Source organism: Pleurodeles waltl, chromosome 6 (assembly GCF_031143425.1).
Source record: "Pleurodeles waltl isolate 20211129_DDA chromosome 6, aPleWal1.hap1.20221129, whole genome shotgun sequence".
Classification (NCBI taxonomy): Eukaryota; Metazoa; Chordata; class Amphibia; order Caudata; family Salamandridae; genus Pleurodeles; species Pleurodeles waltl.
The window spans coordinates 1,018,468,947-1,018,490,502 of record NC_090445.1 but is presented as its reverse complement, the minus strand read 5'-3'; the positions used below and the strand labels follow the sequence as shown (position 1 = coordinate 1,018,490,502).

Genomic DNA, 21,556 nt, shown 5'->3' with positions numbered 1-21,556 from the left:
ACTGGACGATTGTTTATAATGTATGAGGAGAGTGTACTTGAATGTTTGAAACGCACATGGAGGGGTCTGCACTCGAGTGCTGCCCCGTGTGAGTCCACTTTCCATAGAGTGGCACTAACCCATTACTGTGCCAGAGGAACGGTGGAGCTATCAGGGCCACCGGTCTGCCAGCACAGGCCGAGTTGTAGTATATACCTCCCACACAAACATACTTATATAAACCAGCAGTACGGTGTCTTGTAAAAAGTATACTTGGTGGTGTGATGGTGCGGGAGTGGTTCCCGCGAAGTGCTGAAAGAAAGGTTAAAAACATGTTAGCTCGTGTTAGCAGCAAGAGGTTACAACTCAGCGAGTCAAAGCACGGTGAGACCGTCATGCTTTTTTAGGCAGAAGAAATACATGAAAAACCAGGCAAGCCATCCAGGAGCAGGGGGCTGGGATGTCCCAAACAGCAATGGAATCATGAGCAAGGAGTGACTCAGTGCTGCAAGGCCACATTGGCAGGAATAGGTCCCTGAAACCGGTCTGTAGGTGAGGTCGGGTTAAAGAAATATGCATGTGTACTGTGAGAGGTGTACCTATAATGTGAACAACTGTTTTTGTCAACGTAGCATTGTATATGGCAGCACCAGTGGAGCCAGGTTGCTGTCCTGTGCCTGGAAATAATCTAGAACATTCATTTTATGTTTACATGTTTTAGATGCAAACTCGCATAGGGGGGTGAGGTTATTTGGCTTTTACTTTTTGATCTCAGGCCGTGGCTGATTCCATCGCTTCTTGACGTGCAATTACACCTGCCCAAGATCCAGTGGCCTCCCAGCCCTGCATTTCCGTATAAGCCAGTCTATTTCCGCGTGTTTCATACTCTTGGTTACCTCTCGTTGCCCACGGCAGGTAGTGGAGATTGCCAGTCTGACTGACCACTTGATGACGGAGTGCGACGGCAAAGATGGGTTTGGGAAGTGTCCGCGTTGCACGGAGGCCGTCGCAAAGGAGGAGTTGTCTGAGCACATCAAGGCAAAGACCTGCAACCGTGAGTTCTTGTCTTGTTAACCCGTTGTAACTGTCTGCCGTCATACCACCGGCACTTGGGGAGCAGCAAATCCTAAGACATACCTTCTCTGCCGGCACCACGTATGCACATGGGGGCACGTTTGCATTAATGCAGATCTAGAGCAAGTCCACTCTCCATAGAGTGCGTCTGACCCATAAATGTGCTAGATGAAGTACGGAGCTATCAGGGCCACCTCTCTGCCAGCACCGATTGAGTGGTAGTATATATCTCCTACATGCTTTTCACTGTTTAAAAACGTGTTCGTTTTTTGAAGATATGTTTATTATTAAAAACAGTGTACCACATCATTCAACGCTCTTTCCTGCCTCACAACGTCCACACCATCACAAAAAGCCACCATCACACTGTCTTTCAAAGCATCACGCCTCATCTGTACTCATCAGAAACCTACACCCTGCAGTTAATAATCACTTCACGCCATCCCACACTACAGCATTTACCACAACACCACCGCAATACGTCCATCAGATCACCCCACATTTATACACTTTTACGCACCTCAACATACCCCTGTATTTCAAACATTCAAACACCAAAACTTTTACTTAATAGCACTTCATAAAGCACCACACATATCCGTGCTTCTGGCTCAATCGATCTAACCACCCATCAGTTGTGAGTCCATTAAGAAACACGAAAACTGACATACACATGTCTGACAAAGCCAATAGCACTAGAAGGATCACTTGTTCTTGTACAAAATTGTGGTTTGGGAAATCACACTTCATCTTTTATGTCGAGCCATTAGGGGTGGACTAGTGTCCCCGTTTTCCTCTTGTCCAGTCCTACTCCTCCTAATTGTTATATTTCCAAGGATTTTTCAGATGGTATTGGCATGTTACTTTTTTTTCTAAAATATATACATGTCTATACACTTGATTTATGATATGTACACTGCACAATTAACAAAGCAAGTACTACTGGACTTTGCAGGGGTAATCTTACTGCAGTTTTTGCTGCACAGTCAATTGAGCTTGTGCTGTAAATGTCAAACCTTGACCTCGGCCTTTAATAGTGATTTTTAGTTTCTGTAAACACATAGGGTGTGTAAACAATCGGAATCAGTTACAAAAAAAAAAAAAACTTAAATGTCAGTGGCCCAAGAGAATAAACTTTATTTATCTCCATGTTCAGTGAGTCACTTCATACTTAGTTAGATCATGCATCTTTTGTGAGCAGTGAACAGTCAGGGTGTTCAGCCAAGTGGTCTCTGCCCAGCCCAGCTCCCTGCTGGCACGGGTCACTCACCTCCTGCACACTGGCAGTCTTCCATAGGCCGCTTGCTGTCTCTGGGTGTATCTGTAACACTTTCCTCACATAAGCAAGCAAGGTGCTGATGTAATGGAACATCAGGCAGCACTGCACACTGCGAAACCCAAATGTGTCTTTCTGGACAGACTTTTGGAGAAAAAAAGGCTACTTGCTTCTTTCTGTGTTTGACAACTGTACAACAGTAGATCTAGACAGAAAGGGACTTTTAATATGTTATATACGGTTGTTAACAAATTAACTTGATGAGGCAGAGCACCATGCGCGATTGTCACCCTTTATTAAAAATGTTCAGTTGGGAATATTTAAATTTAATTTTAGACCATTCGAAACACCGAGGTCAAGGACAAAACACATTTCTAACTGTACAGCTAGTAGGCATTAATTGAACTGTGCTCGCTCACAATTATGTGTCTTGTCTTTATTCCAGCGGCCAAACCTGAAAATATTGCAAACCGCTGTCCTCTGTGCCATGAGAATTTCACTCCGGGAGAAGAGGTAAGTGGGAAACACGCAAGTTTGATTAATTCGAACCATCATCATCAGGTTGCTGGAAGAAGCCCATTTTGTCTGTACGCTGGTACTGTTCTAAAGTAATCGAGGTGTGGCTGTTTCCCATCCCAATGTTTTCTATATGCGTCCAAGCGATCTCAAACCCTCAGAGCAAAATCACTTTACCCTCTTCCTCCTGTCCTGCATGTCAACCATCCAGGCCTCCAATCAAGGTACTTTCATCCTGCGTCCAAAACAATTGCTTGCACACATTGCCTATTACCTATCTCTCAGCTGCTTTTTTTTCTCTATTAACCACCAAATTGTGGGAACATAGTTTCTTGCTACCCTTTGAAATTGACACCCATGCCCACTATGGCCAACTTGGCCCTTAACAGTAATTTTGCCTCCTTACCTCTCCTTTATTCTAATTCATCTTTGTTATATTAAAACTCAATGCCTGTGTTTGGTTGCAAGCAATCTTCTTTTTTACTTTTGTGTGTACCTCGGTTCCACTTATTCTGCAAAGTGCTATAGAAATTGCTATACCATAGCCTACTCATGGCAGTCGTTTTAAAATCCATTTGCTCCTATCGAAAGGGAACACAGTTCATTTTTCCTCATTCCTGATAGGCCTGACTAACAAAGATGTATATTCCTATTTCTTTTATCGAGCCTAGTTCCAGATCTGGACCACACTAAATGTTTTTGTGTAAAAAAACTAAACAAAATGCACCCTCCCAACCAGCCCAACACTCCTAACGGTTGCTGTAAACTTGGTCTGTCACAGTGAACCAATTAATTACCCTTACCTGCCCAGCTACTAAACTATAGACATTGAGCAACAAGTACCCCTCTAGGTTCCATTTAGCAACATACATGTTTGAAGTATTTTCGATTGTCAGTAAGTAAATCACAGAAAAATGAATATCGGTAAAGACCTGTATCTAGAACAAGTGTTCTTTATGTATCAAGCTTTACAAGACAATGCACAAAAAGGACGTATATTAAACAGTAGTGCTCTGTGCAGTACACGCAGTCACACAGTGCTACTGAGTGAAAGTTTCATATTTTCTTCACTTGTGGGCGGCTTCTTCCCCACCACCCACCCCTGTGGCTTCTTCCCCACCTGCCCACCCCTACCCTGTTGGCTTCTTCCACACCCGCCCACCCCTGTGGCTTCTTCCCCACCTGCCCACCCTTCTAAAACTCCAAGGATGTGTGTTCTCACTCTGCAACACATTGTAAATTGTGCTTAATGACTTATTTGTTACAGTTAAATCATGGCATAAAGCTCAGCACCTGACATTTCACTTAATTAAGAGTCAAAAGTGTTCCACATCTGGGAGTGGCAAGTTGCTGCTTAACCCTTCCATTACGCTAATTTGGATAGTTAATTTAATCTTTTGGGAGTGACACAACAGTAATTTGCTAGTTTACTTACCTGTAGTGATGTAGAAGTTGACACATTCTATGGGAGCTCAAAGTAAGAACTGCTCTTGAGTCTAAAAGAAATACCCCAGAATTAAATATCTCCATTTGTGCATTACAGCTAGCTTTCATGGTGCCTAAAATAATTTTCTAAACCTGTGGATGCTATTTCCTGGCTTGTGGTATATGGAAATCAAAGAGTTAAATCAGTCTTGGAATGCTTCACTGCCCATTATGCTTTCTGCTTAGCCGTAAGTGATAGCACCTGACCTCTCGTTTCTGGACACGGTTTAATAAGTCCACATAAAGGTAGCTTGTCCTTTGCTGAGATCACCTTGAGCCTTAATTATGTTGTGGCATTTCAGTATAATTATTTCTTAAGGGAAAGCTTCGGGAAAGGTTTATCTGCTTTAAGCTCTTTCTCCTGAACCATAAAGCCAATTAACTGAATATGTTGTAGGATTATCATTTAAGACTGCTTTCTAGATCCAAGCCGATTTCAGAAGCTTCTGTCCAATTCTGCCAAATCGTGCCAAATAAAAATAGGTTCAGTTAATGGCATGGTGCAAATAAAGTGTAATGGAACAGTCTGGATCAGAATTTGAAGAACAGTCAGCTCTTCATGTTTCAGTTTTTTGGAACTTGTTTATTGATTTTTACAAATTAAACAAAGATACAAGCTCATCTTTGTGTATCAAGGTGCTTTCTTCATGATGCTCATGGCAATTCCAGCCATTTCCCACCAAATTTTAGCACATTTCCTAGGGTAACCCCTTGCTACAGACAACCATGCACTACAGTGCAGAGCATCTGTCCACATTCTTTGTCCATTTATAGAGTGGGGGGGACACTCTTTCCTTCACCTTTTCGTAATATCCCTCTTGGAAATTAAGCATCCTAGTTCGACTAGAGCATGCATCGCTGAAGTGTTGCATTTGTGTGGCTGGCGTAGGTGCTGTCTATTTTATTTTTGTTGGTTTCAGTAGGCCCTTTTGTGCTTTTGTGATAGTCATTTCCATTTACCTGCATTACACCCACCCATGTTTGTATGGATTGTGAAGCAGCTGCAGGGTAAGGTGATACATCACTGCCCACTATGATAATTCTGATTTATGCTTCATTGCAGGCCTGGAAGTTTCACCTCATGGACAAGAATGGCTGTAAAATGAACCTGCGCAAAACACAGGCTCTGCAGAGGACGCAAGTGCAGCCAGGTGAGTTCTTTGAAAGAGAAACGTGCGCAGAGCACTCCCCCTTGTTTCCTCCCTTGAACTGAGAATCTTGGTGACTGAAAAACGTGCCATCTGGGAGCAGGTCGGAGAGATAGGGTTACACTTTTAGGTTCTTTCATACGCCTTTAGTCAGGATGGGGTGAGCCATGAAAAACCCACGAGTCTAATGTTACATTTCTATTTACGCCAACATTGGAGAATAATAATATACCGAAATAAGAGATGTTCAGTGAGATATGAGTGCACTACATATTTTGTCAACGCTCTTGCTTTGATGCAGTGTGAGATTATCAGACACCAATATCTGCTGTTTGCGTTGTAACTCCTTGGTATGCCCCTGTATTTGTTAAATGTGTCCTCAGTGATATTAGTCCTTTGCTTGTCTCATGCTTCCATGTACTTTTCTTGGTAGGCTGGCTGTCTTATAGCCAGTCCTCCGCTGAATTGTTGCAGAAGGGGGAGTGCAATTAGAAAATATCGGAACTCATCATTTTTAGTACAATTAAAATCTTTTACATCAGATGAACATCTTACTTTAGCTTCAAGTAAATGTACTGTAAGGTGCAACACGTTCGACATTTCAATCTCATAGAGGTCTGTGTCATTCATTCCTATATGTTTAATTGAGCATTTATCCCATTTAAGAAGAGCAGCCTTCTCTTTTTTCCCCAGTTTTGTGGCTTGGAAATGTTTATGATTTCCAATTTGTCTCTATTGATTTGAATTTTAAAGGCACTCAGATTTCTCTAATATGTCTAGGACTGCTAGTATGTATGCCTCTAGCTCTTTGATCGAGGGAAGCATGTCATCCGCAGAGAGGCTGATCTGATGGGTTCAGTTTGCAAAGAGTATTCTTTTTACATCATTAGTGGTTCATATAAGTGCTGCTAGGGTGTCTTATCACCAGATCAAAAAGATTCAGACGCCCTTTTTGGAGATGCAGCCTATTTGAGTGTGAGGTATTCACCCTGATATATGACTTTGGAGTTGGATAGTTAACCCTGCGTATTCTGCGTGACCTCTCTTTGCAACTCCTTGCTTACACCATCATATAATTTCTGTGTCTCCAAAGGCTTGATTTTCCGTACATTGGGCCCTTTTAATGAGATGCACTATTTTCCTGATGTGATCATGCCCTTGTTAACTTTGTACAAATCTCACTTCATCTGGTTCCACAGAAATTGGTAGGGCTTTTCTAGTCTGTTGCTAAGGGTTTTATTAAAAATAGTCACATGGATGTGCGGTTCATATTTCCCAGGGTCCTTTACTATTTTAGATTTGAGGGTGGTTTTGGCTTTGTTATCCGCAGTTGACCTATTTGACTTGATGAGCAGTTTAACAAGGGTGCTCATGAAATCTTTGGCAAAGACAAATGTGAGCCAATCATGGCCTGGGGCACTATTTGGTTTCAAGTTCTTTGTGGCAGACAGCACCTCATGCACTTCTTTAGGTTTGTCTAGTTATGTTTTCCATGGTGAGGCTAGCCAAACTGTTTGGGGCTAGACTTACTCTGAGGTTTCTTCTCTATTGGCTGTCATTGGCTTATATTTGCTTATAGGAGATATGTATATGTATTTTTTTTGCATTAGTCACTAAACCGCCATTTGCGAATCATAGTCTGGTGACAGGTGTTCTGGACTCCTAAGTTCTTTATCTTGATTTCAGGAGTTTTACAATTTTATTGCCCTTTCCGTAAAATGTCTACTTCAGATGTAGTACTGTTAATTCTCCCTTGTTGATTCTTAAAAATACAAAACAGTGGTTCTTTGTAGGAACGTTTTCAAGCCTAAACCTCTTAGGCAAATTAAAATATATCAACCCAGAACCAGTTGATGCAGATTTAAACGCTGATTGATTTCAGTATACATTTCACAATATCTGTGCTCCAAATACGACGCAGTTAAAGTGGAAGATGGCATCAGTGAAACAGATGCACGTTGGTGTTGTGAAAAAATATATATAGTAAATATGTACATTGGTTTCTAGGGACTGATAAAGTAAATAAATATTGACAAGACTCAGTAAGAATACATTATGATTTTTATAATCAATCATATCACTCCACTAGTTCATTAATCAATGTTTTAACCCTGCAAAGAGCAATTTTTCAGGGTCATCATCACGACCACAGCGGTGCAGTTTGTAGCTCCTCCAGTATGAGCGGTCAGAAGCAAGAGTTCCCAGCACGATTATCTGAAGGTGCCCCGCTTTAACTGCGGTGGCTAGTTCCCCCTTGTGATTGTACTACGTTGCTTTTCATCGTGGGATTGTTCCCCGCTCACTAGATGCTCCCATTATGTTGTCCTGATGATATACCCCTGTACAAAGATACATTCGAATGTGGGGGAACAGAGCTCCAAGAGTCCAATCTTGTGTCTCCTCCATCTTGAGTTGAGTCTCCTAATCTTTTCGACCGCTTCTTCAATAGTTTCCCACAACATGGTTTAAATTGCCTTGAAAGGTTGATAAGTTTTATAACTTCATAAATATTAGAGGTGTCTAAATATGTGAAGTCACAATGGATTTACTGTCCAGAATGTCAATATTAATGATTAGGTTAGATAGGGTTTTGCATACATTTCTCATGTGGATGCAGTTGATACAAAGGCTCTGTATATGGTCTATGTATGCTGGGTTTTGTTTGCAGAGTGTAAATGAGCGTGATTATTGATTCTGTATTTTAGGGTCTTTATTAAATCTCGTCTAAGTATTAACAACCCCCTTGCATGTTAGCATTCAGAATCAATATTATAATGTACTAAACCTGTCTTAAGGTTATAAATCTGGCATTTTTAATGTAGGCATCAGACCATCTAAAGTAACATTTATCAAATTGTAAATGTTTCTTTTTCTAAAAGATGTGCCCATGAATATTAAAATGATCATGTTGCAAGATCAACCCTAACTTTGCAGCCCAGGTAAAGTTACAAGCATGCAAAAAATAAAGAGAAATGCAGGCTAACTGTTAGCAGCAATAGAAACAGTTCATGCCTCCTCCTGGCAGTTGCTCCTCCGGCTGATAAATTCTTTTTAAGCTTGGATTTTAAAGTGGATTGTCCTCTGTATTAAGATCTATTATGCACTGGTTCAAAAGCAACCCCATTGACACAAGGGGTGCCTGTTCTTGATATCTATCAGGCTGTATTGGGGACGTCCATACATATATTCACAAAACCTGACTGCCTTATCAGCCAGGTCCGATGAGAAAGTCACTTCACTCGCTCAATCCTGCATGATTTTCCACTCCGCTCTACTCCACAGACTCTCTACCTCCTTTGGTATCTATTCTAAAGTTGAGAAATGTAAGGTTAGAAGTATCCATCAGAAGAACGTTATCTGTCTTCAGTAATACTCTTTCTGGTGAATACTTTATCTGACCACAGATTCTTCACTGCCCTTAAACCTCTCCGTTCTGTGAAGTGGCCTCCTCAACGTCCTACAATTTTCCAATTTAGAGACTGGCACGCAGTCACCATCAATTGTTCTAATCATTGCGTCTGAGTATGCCGAAAGGGTAAGAGAATACAAACTGATTTCTGTTTACATCGATGGGGCTTATGTGGCTCCTCCGCTCTGTCAATTCCGGAGTGGTACTAAGCCAGTGTGGAGCCTCGGGATGTCACCTGCCGGTGCTGGATCACTAATCACTGTTGAAATTCTCTGATTCCAGTCTGGTGCCTGGGGATATTCTAAAGTGTGTGGTTAAGCAGAGAATTCACTGATGGTAAATAGCTTGTTGTCAGTCTTCTGTGTGTGCCCGTCCCCAGGTGTGTTAGTCCCTCACCATCATGGCTGTTGCTCTTATCCTCAGTTTTTGCGGCATTTTTGTCAAATGGCTCCTTGTTGGGGACCCCCCAAACTTGCCCATTGCGCTAATTCGAGGAAGACGGGTGCCACTGGGCCCTGCTGTTTGCTCCTTGTGGTGCTTCTCAGGCCTGACCTGGAAGTCTTTTTCTCTTTTGGGTCTCCTTGGTTCCCTGCTCTCCAGTGGAATGCCCACCGAGTGGGAGTTCACAGAAGCACCTTCTTAATCCTACCGGATCAGATTGAGTGCTTCTGCATATGTTTTAGGGCTTTAGTCATGGTTATCTCCACTGACTTTTACAGCCATGTCAAGAAGTGTTGCAAATCCTGTGTCCATAAGAAAGGAGTCTTCCACACAGTTTTGCATACAACACTAGTGGTCCTCAGCAATTCTGCTTCACCACTTTACCTATTCCTATGTAATGGTGCAATTTAAAATGTAAGACTCTAACTATGAACTATTTATCTGTATTTACTGGAGAATAATAGCCCTAACTCTGTCTTAAAACACAAGGAAAAGAAATTCTGGTTTTCAGGGAAACTCTAAAGGTTCGCTGTTTGAAATGTGTGCTGAACCTGAAAATTATAAGCACATACAGGTGGGGTGACCTGGGAGCAACGAGGTGGAAAGGGGACTGCCCATGCTTGTTTATTCAGTCAGAATTCGGGTTAGAGCTAATTTGGCTCTGCATGCAGAGACACGGGCATCATTTGGTTATTTCGCTGCCGATATGTCTGTAGCATACATAGAGTCTGCATTACCTTTGGGAAGGGCTGCAAACATGAGAAAAACTGCACCGCCTCCTGCACCCAATAAGGATAAATCAGTAAGCACCTACAACAAGATAGCTCAAGTAAACAGTAAATAATAAGAGCCCGTATCCTAGCTGCCACAAGCAGCAAAGAGAGAGTATAAGGTGAAGCAGTGTGTATAGTAGATCTGCAGCATGTGTGCTTTTATATCCTAATTAAAGGCACAACGTTTCTGTTGTTTGTTGTAGGAAAGTCAAAATTTCAGTACAAGAGCCACAAACTGTCTAAAGGAGAAAGAGGCTCACCCCAAAAGATTGTAATCAATTTAGATGACTGAATGATCAAGGTCAGCAATTCAGAGGACGACTTCTGACATGGCTGGATATCCTGGTCAACTACAGACTTAACTTCAGTTGACCTACCATGGCTCATCCCTGGATTCACACCCAGTAACAATGTTTTCTTTGGGGTGGTGGGTTTTGGAAACATAGGATTTAATCAAATATTTCAAGAACCATGGAAGCTTAATGTAGTCTTTTGAAGGTGGCTTTCATTGCAATTACATCTGCCTGTAGAGCTATCATCTGGCTCTCTCAGCTATGGAACCTCATGATATACTTCCATGCCAGTACTAGTAATAAGAACCTATCCCTTGTTCCTCCTAAAGTGTTTCTTCATTTTTATGTGAACCAGACCATTTCGCTACTCTTGTTTTTTAGGTAAAGTATTACACCAACTGGAAGATCTCTTCATTCCTTTAGATGTTTGCATTGACTAGGTTTCACTTAGCACTGAGTATAGTTGGAAGTTGACTCAATTAATTGCCCACTGTGTTCCACTTACAGGTTTCCACCACTTTGTAACAGTCCCTATCTAGATTCATTTAATCCTGCATAAAGTTAGCCTGTAAACATTTACCAGGAAAGCCAGAAGTAAAGCAGCTGCAGTGTACCTTTTGCTGATGTATGTAAAGCAACTGCATTGTGGTACAACCATGCAATATCTAGACCAGGGGTCTCCAACCTTATCTGTAATGAGAGCTACTCCTGATCATTGAAAATCATTGTGAGCTACAGAAGGCCAAGCAACTCTCGCATTGTTAATAGACACCCTCGTCCAGCTTCCTTGACCTAATGTCCATGGAGCCAGGTACTATGGTTTTAACAAAATATTGTGGCCCAGGTTCCTTTAACAGGGCCATGTGTCAGTGTGTGGTCTGTGGGGATGTATGAACATGTGTGGGAATGAATGGGATATATATGTATAGGTGACTAAGAGCCTGTGCCATATAACAGAAAATATGGTAATTTGTTTAATGGGAAGAATTTAAAGCGAAGAAACGTGTTTCATAAAACATTGACTTATTTGGCTTAATTTAAAGTAGGGAAAACACTATAGAAACATTTTACTCCTCTTTAAATTTCTCCTATTTAAAAAGAAAGACTGTTTTCCAGTTATAAATATGGCATTGTGTATACCAGCCACAGGAAGAAAGATTTCTGCTGTTTGTAAATGCAACACTTTTTAAATGGGAGAAAATTTAAATGAAGTTGATTAAGTTAACTCTTCATTTTAATTTTCTCTCAGTTTAAAGTATTCAGTGATTGTGACGTTTGCTTAAGAGTTAAATACCTCTTTGCTTCAGTCCTAAACCTCTGTGACCCACCAGGGTCATAAATCTGAGTGGAGCACTGCTCATTCTAGGACTCTACTACCTGCATCTTGATAATAATGTAAAATTAAACAACCTTTGCTTAGCTTCACACGGAAAACACAGTCTTTATTTATTGCAGTTCTTAGCTAAAAAATGAACTCAGGGCTGGGAGCTTGTGATCGACTGATTGGAGACACCTGATCTAGACACTTGATTCCTTTCAAATACTGAGGCAGACATCCTAGTGTATTATGGTGCATTATGCATATTTTAGTTGATTGCTTCCTGCGGCTGATACCTTAGGTTTAGTTTTGGTCTGAAGTGGCAGCTTTTGGATTTTGGATTGGTATTTTATCATTTATGGCTAAAGGAAGATCCTAGGATGTAGAAGTTGTTACTAACATTTGTTTTGCATTGTAAGTATTTTCATCGTAAGCAAACCACTCAGCTGGACTTGGGACAGTTCAACTTTTAATAACAGGTATCCATTTAAGTCTATCAAACAGAACTTTGTATGCGAGGTAACTGCTAGTTATGACGGGAAAAGGAAGCAGATGCCTTCCTAAACTGGCCTAGTAGGTTTCCTGGCATGTTTTGATTTAATTGGTGCATTTTGTGTCTTTAACAAAATAAAACATACAGTATTGTAAATTTAGCCTCGGCTTAATATTGTCATAGGATTATTAAAAAGGGCACTTTGTTTATCCTTTTATTTTTTTTGTTTTGTTTTAAGTGTTCCACGATTCCCGCAATCCGGTGGGAATATTGTTATTTTTATGAACTTCATTGGAGGCTCCTAAGATGCAAAACTAGCATTGCAAGTTATTAACCATCCTGATTTTCATAATCGTGCAGAAAGACACTCATTTTTATGAAGCAAAGAGATATGGTCAAAAGAAAAACGCTGAAACAGTGGCTGTTGCTTGTGATTTCTGTAATCAAATTAATAGTGATTCACGGACTAACTTGCTGTAAAAGTTCGATATGAGCGTTCTCTTTCTGTTTGCCTTTTTCTAGAAGATAACACAGTTAGCCTTATTCACGTTTGTGCGGAGGTCTCCACAACGCAGTCACCTGAGAAGTCTCAGGCCTGTCTTACAAAAGTTCACCGCTGTCGTAAAATTACTATTAGTGAAATCAAACTCGTAGTTAGTGAATACCCAAAAATAGTAAACTTGCCCAATTTACCTTTGTTAATCAAGCTTTGTACCAAAGCAGCTTAATTAAAGTTCCTTGTCTGATTTTAACACTGGACACTGCAAAACATGTGTCTCAATAATAAACTGAGCCTGATTCATAAAGAAATTCAGACCTTTCCATCATAGATGTATTCCTACGTACAGGTGCAAGTATATAACATGAAGGAATTCAGACATTCTCAGTAGCATACTTGGATGGTGTGCTAGCCACAACTTTCCAGGCATACTACTTAAAATGGTTTACAACATCTGGTATTCCCCAAATGCGCAGTTATGGGTCGGTTATAACCCCACACTTGGGAAAATGGTATTCGGATGCTGCTTTTTTCTCCACTGTGATTTTTTTTTTTCCCACTAGAGGAACACCTTTTCCTAAACCCCCAAGATATTTGACGGTGTTTTGTTTCACTTTCCACCCTGGAACTGGAGTTACTCGAGCTCTGTGCTGAAGAAGTTAATCTCTGACCATTTCCAGAATATGAAAGAGTCTGGGACTAGTTTGTGAATGCGACTAAACTCACAAACGTTTGTGTGTTTACAAACTTTCAAAGCAAACCATGCCTTGAACCCTTGCATGGGTTTAACAACTACATAACTGTACGCATATGTGGTGTATACTTACTCTGTAGTGGCAACACTTCCTCTTGACAGCTGTACCTTACTGGATAGCTATTTGTGAAAGTGAAACTTTGTGAGTAGGGCCTCAGTCTTCCCACAGTAGTAATTGTCTGTTTTTTGATTACAGGGAAAGCAGCAGGAACGACAACACAGAAAATGACTTCAGTGGGACCTAAACAGCGAAACCTCACTGTAGGTAGTAAGATTCCGGCCCCTAAAGCAGGACTGGGCAAAACAACAAGAACCCAAGCCAAGCGGTGACAGGAAAAAATGCCAGAAATGTCCTGTTTATGCGATGCAAAGGTTCATTCTACACAGTTCGATGCATTTGAGAACCAAAATCGTTTTTACAAATGCAAAATATTGCTCCTTCAATTTTGCAAAGCTATTTGTCAAAGCTCTTATTTCTAATGTTAACACTAACTGTTTCCGTGTTATAAATTAAATTTCTCAAGAGATATGTAACTCACCTAATTTAAGCGTGAACTGTATATTTCACTATCTGTTATTTAATGAGTCAATGCAGCACTTTAAAACATGTTTTACGCCGAAGGCACTTAGTTGTCGTGGTGTTAACACAGTGTAATCAGCAATTTGTGTTTTTGAAAAAATAGGAACGTATTTATTTTTGGTTTTTAAATTCTCGCTGTAACAGTCGTAAACGTTTACAGCTGTTTGAAGCGCACATCGAGTAAATGCAGAAAAAAGGGACAGTGCACAACCTTTTGAAAGCTACACACAACCTTTTGAAAGTTACACACAAAAGTCAGTGATGAAGGAGGGGAAGAAAATAGGGGTGTAATATTGGCCAGCCTTCCAATGTCATTGCCATCTTTTGGATTGGAATCTAGGATAGAGGCATGCCGAATGATGCATACATAACCTAACACAACATATATTGTTGCCCAACTCAGTGATAATTATTTTATCGACCTAGGAAGATTCAAAGGTTGAGTGGACTCACTGGGATTTTACCATAAGCTCAACTGGAGTTGGATGTATTTAGTTCACTTAAGCCAACGGGCCCGGCCTGTGGTATATGGCAAAACTGATTATTCAGCAGTTTAAATATTTAGCCAATCTTCAACCTAAAAGTATCTTACCATGAGGCTTTAGAGCAGTGGTCTCCAAACTTTTTAATGCTGCGCCCCCCCCAGTTGAAAAATAAAAATCATTGGGCCCCACCTCAGAATTTTTCACAATTATTTTATAAAGATGGCAGTGTTTAAATATGTCCAGCCATATTTAAACATTGCAGTTAAGGACTGTTACCTTTTTAAAAGTGCAATAACATATTTCTGCTTCAAAAAAGACACTTATCTGTGTAATGCTTCTTTTAGCCAGAGCCTGGCGCCCCCCCTGGGATCACTTGAGGCCCCCTAGGGGGGCCGCCTCCCAGTTTGAAGACCTCTGCTTTAGAGATATTATTTGTCTCTGCCAGCCTGTCCAGTTGCAATTCAAACTGTATGTAGTCATGGAAAATAAAAGCAAATTTGTTAAGCAAATAGATGGAGAGAGAAGTTCTGAATGAACGTACCCCCTAATTTTTCTCACCACCTATCTTCACCCCATAGCCCTTTATTCCTCTTTCTCGGAGGCAGAGAGATTTGGTGTCTCTTCCTAAAATAAAACGATAAGGTTCGAGTAGTGTTTCCTACAAAATAAAAAACTTTGTGCGACCCTACAGGACTTTGGTGTACAGCTTTTTTCTACTTTTCTGTTGCACTCCTAAGGTTATATCGCACGTTAGTGTCTTTTGTAGCCCTGCTCAATACAATATTTTGATTCTGTGGTGCCTCTGCACTAGGTACTGGGGTTGGGTGGAGATGGGTGCGGGCCCTGGTAGTATTTCCATAACATCCTTATATGTTTGAGAAAGGAGAATTCCAAAACCACCTTGTGCGTGGGTTTCTTTTTTGTTTGATACCAGGCAGTGTCAAAGGTAAAGGTAACACCATGTTTGTCCGTCATGGGGGCAGACACATAGGTGGAGAAATTAAATGTGCATAAAAATGAAAAGGGACAAAGTTAAAAAGAGAAATGTTCTTCATTTGTGTTTATTTGTAATTTATTGTAGTGCACACTAGTATTTATGTTCCGCTGGATTTTTGACACTGTATAATCAGGTATGAGTGTATTAGATGTTTGGCTGTTTTAAAATTGTGGACTGAAAGCTGGGTTTTCCCCCCCTTTGTTTATGGAACTTCACATTTGGAAGTAAATGTACTTGTTGTATTTAAGTACTATTGCTGCAGCCACAGCCCTGTAGAATGATGCTGTGTTCATGTGCTTTATGTCCAGAATCAGTATGTACAGCCCTTTGTTTAAAAAAAGAAAAGAAAGGCTGCACATTTTCTTTGAAAGAAAAAGTTCTGCAAATGTCTCATCCATTCTGGTAACACAACTTGTGTCGTGTCTATATAGATGTTTCCCACTTGTATTTGCTTCATACGTTTTATTTGTTCTTCCTGATTGAAAATGGGATCTTCTTTCACAAAGCAATCCTGCACTGTTTATAGCCGTATTTAAGTTGCGCTGATAGGGAGCAGCCAGTTTCATAATGTACCTCAACAATCACCATTTGGCCTTTTTTGCTGGTTTGCATATTACTGTCAAAAGCTCATATCAGCTGTTACGCTTTTCCATCTGTAATGAATTACTTGGTCAAGAACAATGGATTTTTGTTTTGTTTAAAATGTTTGAAATTATATTCACATTGCAGTCAGGTTATATTAAAAATGGCACATTAGTTTGTCCTTGGTTATTTCTCATAATGTAGATTACCTTAAAGATTTATACAAAAAGCATTTAGATACTCCATTTGGCATCTTTGGCACGAGTTGTTGCATGGAATTGTGAATGCAGCAACCCATGCGCAAAAAAGGAAAATATTTTTTGCTTATCTTTTTTCATTTTGAACTCTATTGACATTCAAACGTGTTAAACTGATGTGCATTTTTGCCTATTCAAAACCAGTGTCATTCTACTACTATAACAACATAAAAGGTAAAGCGTATAAACCAGCAACCTTTGGAAAATTTCCTTTTTTGGAGTAAATCCTTTTTATATAAGTCAAAATAATAGAAAAGAACCTAAAATCCAAGTACTGGAGGTAAAACATGGCTGTTGATTATACAAAGGCACATACAAAATATTGGCCCAGTATAAGGTACAGTACCTTTATAAATGACGTGGGTTAACCAAGTTAGGCCAGAGTGGTCCCTGATAGTATGTGTGGGGTAGTGTATATACTCTACACTGAGTGAAAGGAGGAGGACAGGTCAGGGATGAAATCTTAGTGACCTTACACTTCGCAAACTTATTGCCTAATATATAACTGCTTTTTAGTAGCTGAAATATTTTAACCTACCTTATAACCATTACTTGCTTAACTCAAAACTATATGTTTGTGTTGATGTTAAGAACTGTATCAGACCGATACATTCTTAAATAATTCCTACAGAATATTTGAGGCCTTTTGGCTGCTAATAAACTTTTCAATGTGCTGCATTATCTCTTCATGAATTAGTGCAGTTTTTATGATTTTCCTTTTCTTGAAATCATAAATCCTGACACCATCTAACTTGATACCAGGACTCAAATCCTTAGCTAGCTCAGTGTCGGGCCAGTAACATAGATCCTGACCATTGGTTTTAACCCACTTGAGCTGCAGCGATGTCGTTAGCATTGCATCCAGAAGGAGAATATAATCTAATAACTGCGTCGGTAAAACTCATGCATCATCCTCTTGAGAGCCCTTATGGCTATAAGTAAATGTATAACTGAACTTCAGTTACTGTTTGTTTAGTTCATTTATTGTTTCAGCTTTCAAACGTAAGACCTACAATATAAACACATAGTGTAACAAATGTAAAAACAATACTTTATAAATTCTATAATCTTATCACATTTCATAAAAATCCCATATTTATATACAAAAAAATATATACCATATATAAAAAAATCTATCGAACCTGCCACGTCAGACACCATTAAGTGTAAACCTAAGATATCCCTGATGGCTAGGCGATGTATGTTGACGCCTCTTAGATTCAGCATCCATTAGCCCTTGACTGAAAATATACCTAGAGAACCCGTGGATGATTACAATTAAGTCACATTAATTTTTAGATTTGACAAGCCTGCTTAGCAAATTAACTTAACTTAATATCATTCAAAAGTGCAAATGTGCATAACTAAAAATATTTTCCAAGATTGTGTTAAACTCCCGAGCTATCCCTAGGACTTAAGAGTTTTCTGATTGCCAAATTGAATCAGTAAATTAAATAGCAAATTAAAATCTAATTATGATTTCCTTCATTGAATTCCGTAGGGGTGGTGTATTTGCCTCCCTTCCCCCAAACAAACGTGCAGCCTCTTGCATTGTTCAGGAGAGTTACACAGTAGTGAAACATAATTGCAACCAAGCGTATGTTGTAACCGCAAACAAAAAATCTAGTCTAAGTGACCAAAATAACCTTTAGACTTCACACCATGTGCAGCATAGTCAGATGCGTCAGTTACTGCTGATTCAAGGTGAACCTTATGAACTGTGATCGGACAGCATTAAGAGGAGACAGAGACAAGAAGGCATAGGAGCATTGGACAGTTTGATTGGCAGTAGTTATCCACCCACTCCAACATCAGACGGCATACATCCTTGCCTCTTTCATGCAGACTTACACCAAATTAGGTGTCCCCATGCTGCTCTTTTCAGAAAGTGAATAATCATGTTATGTATATATTTTAGGGGTAGAGTCTCCATCTGTGATGGGTTATTTCCTACCTAATGAAAACAATGACTTAAAAAGGACTGATTGACCCATTCTCCTGGGTTCAAGTCTCATGCTACCAACTAGGGAGTGTGCGATATTTGCATTTGCATAATTACGCAAAATCTCAGAAAGATTACACACAACGCAATTCTGGCGCTTGTTGCAAAAATATGAGTTTACACACACATTACAGACATTTCCCGTGGGACCAGTGTTAACTTGTGAGCTTGGCAATTTTATTTAGATAAATAAAGCGTACACCACGCTTATACATATGGTTAGTCTGTTAGAATGTGTTCACATGTAAATCTAAAGGTATCATAAATTAAATTTTCATTGCATTGTTGGTGCTGTAGCAAAGCAACAGGATCGGTGGACAGTAAATGTTTTCAAAGTAAGCACTGAGAACTTTGAAGACTTTTTTTCCCGTCCGTTCCAGAACGGTGTTTTGCATAGAACATGCCCGTGTGAGCACAAAAGCCTGGCTACGTTTACTCATCGATGCGGTAGAAATTGTTTGTTACGCTTATTGAGTGACAACAGTTTAGATTGCCTGCAAAAAAGTGCAATTTGAATACAATCAACTATGGTTAAAGCTTCTTTCGCATCTGCTGTAATGTGGAAATGCACATTATCACTTTATTCTGTTTTCAAATAGTTTTGAAACCATTTAAAAAAGTTAATTGTCAATTGTGTTTCCAGATTTGTTCAAGCAATTAATGACCCCACATTGCACTGTTAACTTCTTTATCACTGACTGTTTTGTGTGGAAACGTTGACATTGATCATAGAAATCTCAAGTGGGTACACTGGAAATATGAGGCTTTTCAACACAAAAAACAGCGTTTAACCTTACAGATACCTATAGAGTGGCTCTAAAAGTAAAGAGTATATTGCAGGATCTGTGGCAGCAACAGAGTTTTATTCATGGCACATTAGGCTTCTTGAGGCACGCACAAACACACGTTTCATGCAGCGAACGTGAAATGTGCCTTATGTTTAGTTTTTGGTGGGTGGGTAACAGGCTGCCTGCCCCCATTGCTTGCATGTCGGTTGTGTCAAAGTCCTTGCACCTACGACCAATCGTTTCGCATTCAAATTAGCGGTTATAGGTGTTCAAGTGTGTATTAAAGTTGACAGCTGTGGTATGTTGTTTGTGCGCGTTAAGGCACGTCGCATACAAAAGGCATGTGCCTTATTTGTGCATTATTTCAACCACACACTCAAAACGTATCTTGCACTGCTTTTGAAAATTGTGCTCATCATTTCACTCAAACTTTAACTGCAATACGAGCATGTTAGAAGGTAATATCTACACATTTCTATTATGTCACTTCCTTGTGAAACTGTGTTGCTGACAGTGATCACGTTTGTAACGATTGCATTTGGGTAGCGTAGTAGTTACATCCGTGGACTACAGTATATTAATTCTATACCCGAATTATGTGGCACAGTTTATCCACTGTTTTGTATTTTATGTGTATATGTAATATAGTAAAAAATCTGCATTATGGCACTGTTTTGCTTTTGTACAATTATTAATGGTACGTTGTTTTGTGATGTTATAGTGGTTTGGTTGATTTGTATTTGTGTCCTAAAAGCAGCACGTACATAGACATGGGCCTTTTGTATATGTTAGCATTATTGTTATAGGGGCACTTTCAAATGTTGTTTCGGTTAAGCATTCAAAATCGAGATCTTCTTGGGGGAATCTCTTTCGTCAATGACAGCCTGACGTTTAGTGTGTCTTTTGTGACAGCCTGGAAAGTAGAATGAATTTATTCTCTTCCATATGTTTACTTCACTGTATTGTGTGCTGTACTCTGGGATGTTATGGTAGGGCTGCCTGTACCATTTCATTTGATATTTCACATATCAAATCTAAGCTGTGGCAGCTATTTCACACAGACTGTCAGTAATAACAACACCCCCCCCCCCTTGTTCAGACTCAGATTATATTGGTTCTCTGCAGTGCTATGATGTGAAAGACTGGTAATCTGTGGAACCTTTTAATTAGTTCATGAAGTCATTTAGTTTGTAGTCTATGGACCCTCATAGATCCAAGCACGATAATGACAAATCTGCCCATACCTCAGACCATCACAGTCTGTCAGTGAGTCTTAGAGTGTCATAAGCGGTGGGTTAAGATCCTAAAGATTCATTACGACAAATATTAACTTCTGATTATAAATGTGTTAATTTGCATACAAGATAAATCTTTTGCCCTGTATTATAAGTAATCAAATACCTTAAGCTAGATGTTTGTCCATCTATTGAATTAATTGGGACAGCAGTGTTAACATTTCGCAAGGCTTGTTGAGAGAAAAGTCTTCTCCAAAGCTGTATATTCAAAATTGTTTTGAATATTGATCAACATAGCTTACATTCACACAGTGTGTACATTCAATTTTCTTTACTGGTTTGTAATAAAATATATATATTTCACAAGCATTCAGATGTGTACTCTTGTCTTCAAGTGCCTAATTTGATTATGTTATCATAGTGTATTGATGATACATTAAATATAGTTACATTTTGCATCAGTGTTTGACATGAAATAGAGATGTGATTTTTTGAAATGGTTACTCTCTAAATACAGTGTTCCTACTTGTGTTAAGTAAAGTACTGTAGTTGCCTTGTAAATGCCCAATGAATGCAGGATGGATCTTGAACTTGTTAATCAGGCAGTATCTTCACAATGGTTTGAATGGTAACCTCATTTTCATGTTTTGCTCTCTTCTTTTTATTGTGTTGTGTTTGCCCTCTCATTTAATGGATTCCTCAAATCTTTAATGTTCCTTAAACCCTGGTCTCATTTTAGGCCTCGCTGCAAACACCTTTAGCTGAAACTGATGTCATTAACACAAAAAATACACAGAAAATTGTGGATCAGCCCCTTTCAGTCATTATTCATATCAAGTTTTATTTTACATTTTGTATCAGTCTAGATAAATACATTGTAGGTTTATATTTTGCAGTGATCATTTGCAGTCTCCCGAATCATAGCTACTTAACACAGGTTGGGCACTACAGAGCAGCACATTGTGCTTAGAGTATTACAGGTGTCTTTGTAGACCTGGGCTCTGCCACTGGGTGCTATAAAGGCAAGGGTTTTCTATGGTGGCTGGCAAGCTCTTAGCGAACCATCTAGACAGATGGATAAAGAACTATTAAATTAATAAAATAAAGGCATGTTCCAAGTATCAGTAACTGGTAATACCTGCACATGTTCTGGTGTCTTCTGGCTCTTCCAG

At 39.6% G+C, this 21,556-nt stretch overlaps 1 protein-coding gene and 2 non-coding genes across 4 annotated transcripts in view; all 3 read left to right on the top strand.

The window, feature by feature from the left end:
* Nucleotides 1–20,753, top strand: part of CEP104 (centrosomal protein 104) — a 503,971-nt gene extending 483,218 nt beyond the window's left edge. For both annotated transcript variants that reach the window (XM_069239963.1, XM_069239962.1), the window contains exons 19-22: nt 895–1,033; nt 2,775–2,842; nt 5,394–5,481; nt 13,655–20,753. In XM_069239963.1, coding sequence (XP_069096064.1) covers nt 895–1,033; nt 2,775–2,842; nt 5,394–5,481; nt 13,655–13,788 — 429 coding nt within the window. In that variant the 3' untranslated portion in view covers nt 13,789–20,753. The remainder of the gene's footprint in view (nt 1–894; nt 1,034–2,774; nt 2,843–5,393; nt 5,482–13,654) is intronic.
* Nucleotides 80–206, top strand: LOC138302309 (small nucleolar RNA U109). The gene has a single exon (XR_011205389.1). It is a non-coding gene; the product is annotated as a small nucleolar RNA U109 (small nucleolar RNA).
* LOC138302310 (small nucleolar RNA U109) lies at nt 1,137–1,293 on the top strand. Its single transcript, XR_011205390.1, has one exon. It is a non-coding gene; the product is annotated as a small nucleolar RNA U109 (small nucleolar RNA).
* Nucleotides 20,754–21,556: the final 803 nt, after the last annotated feature.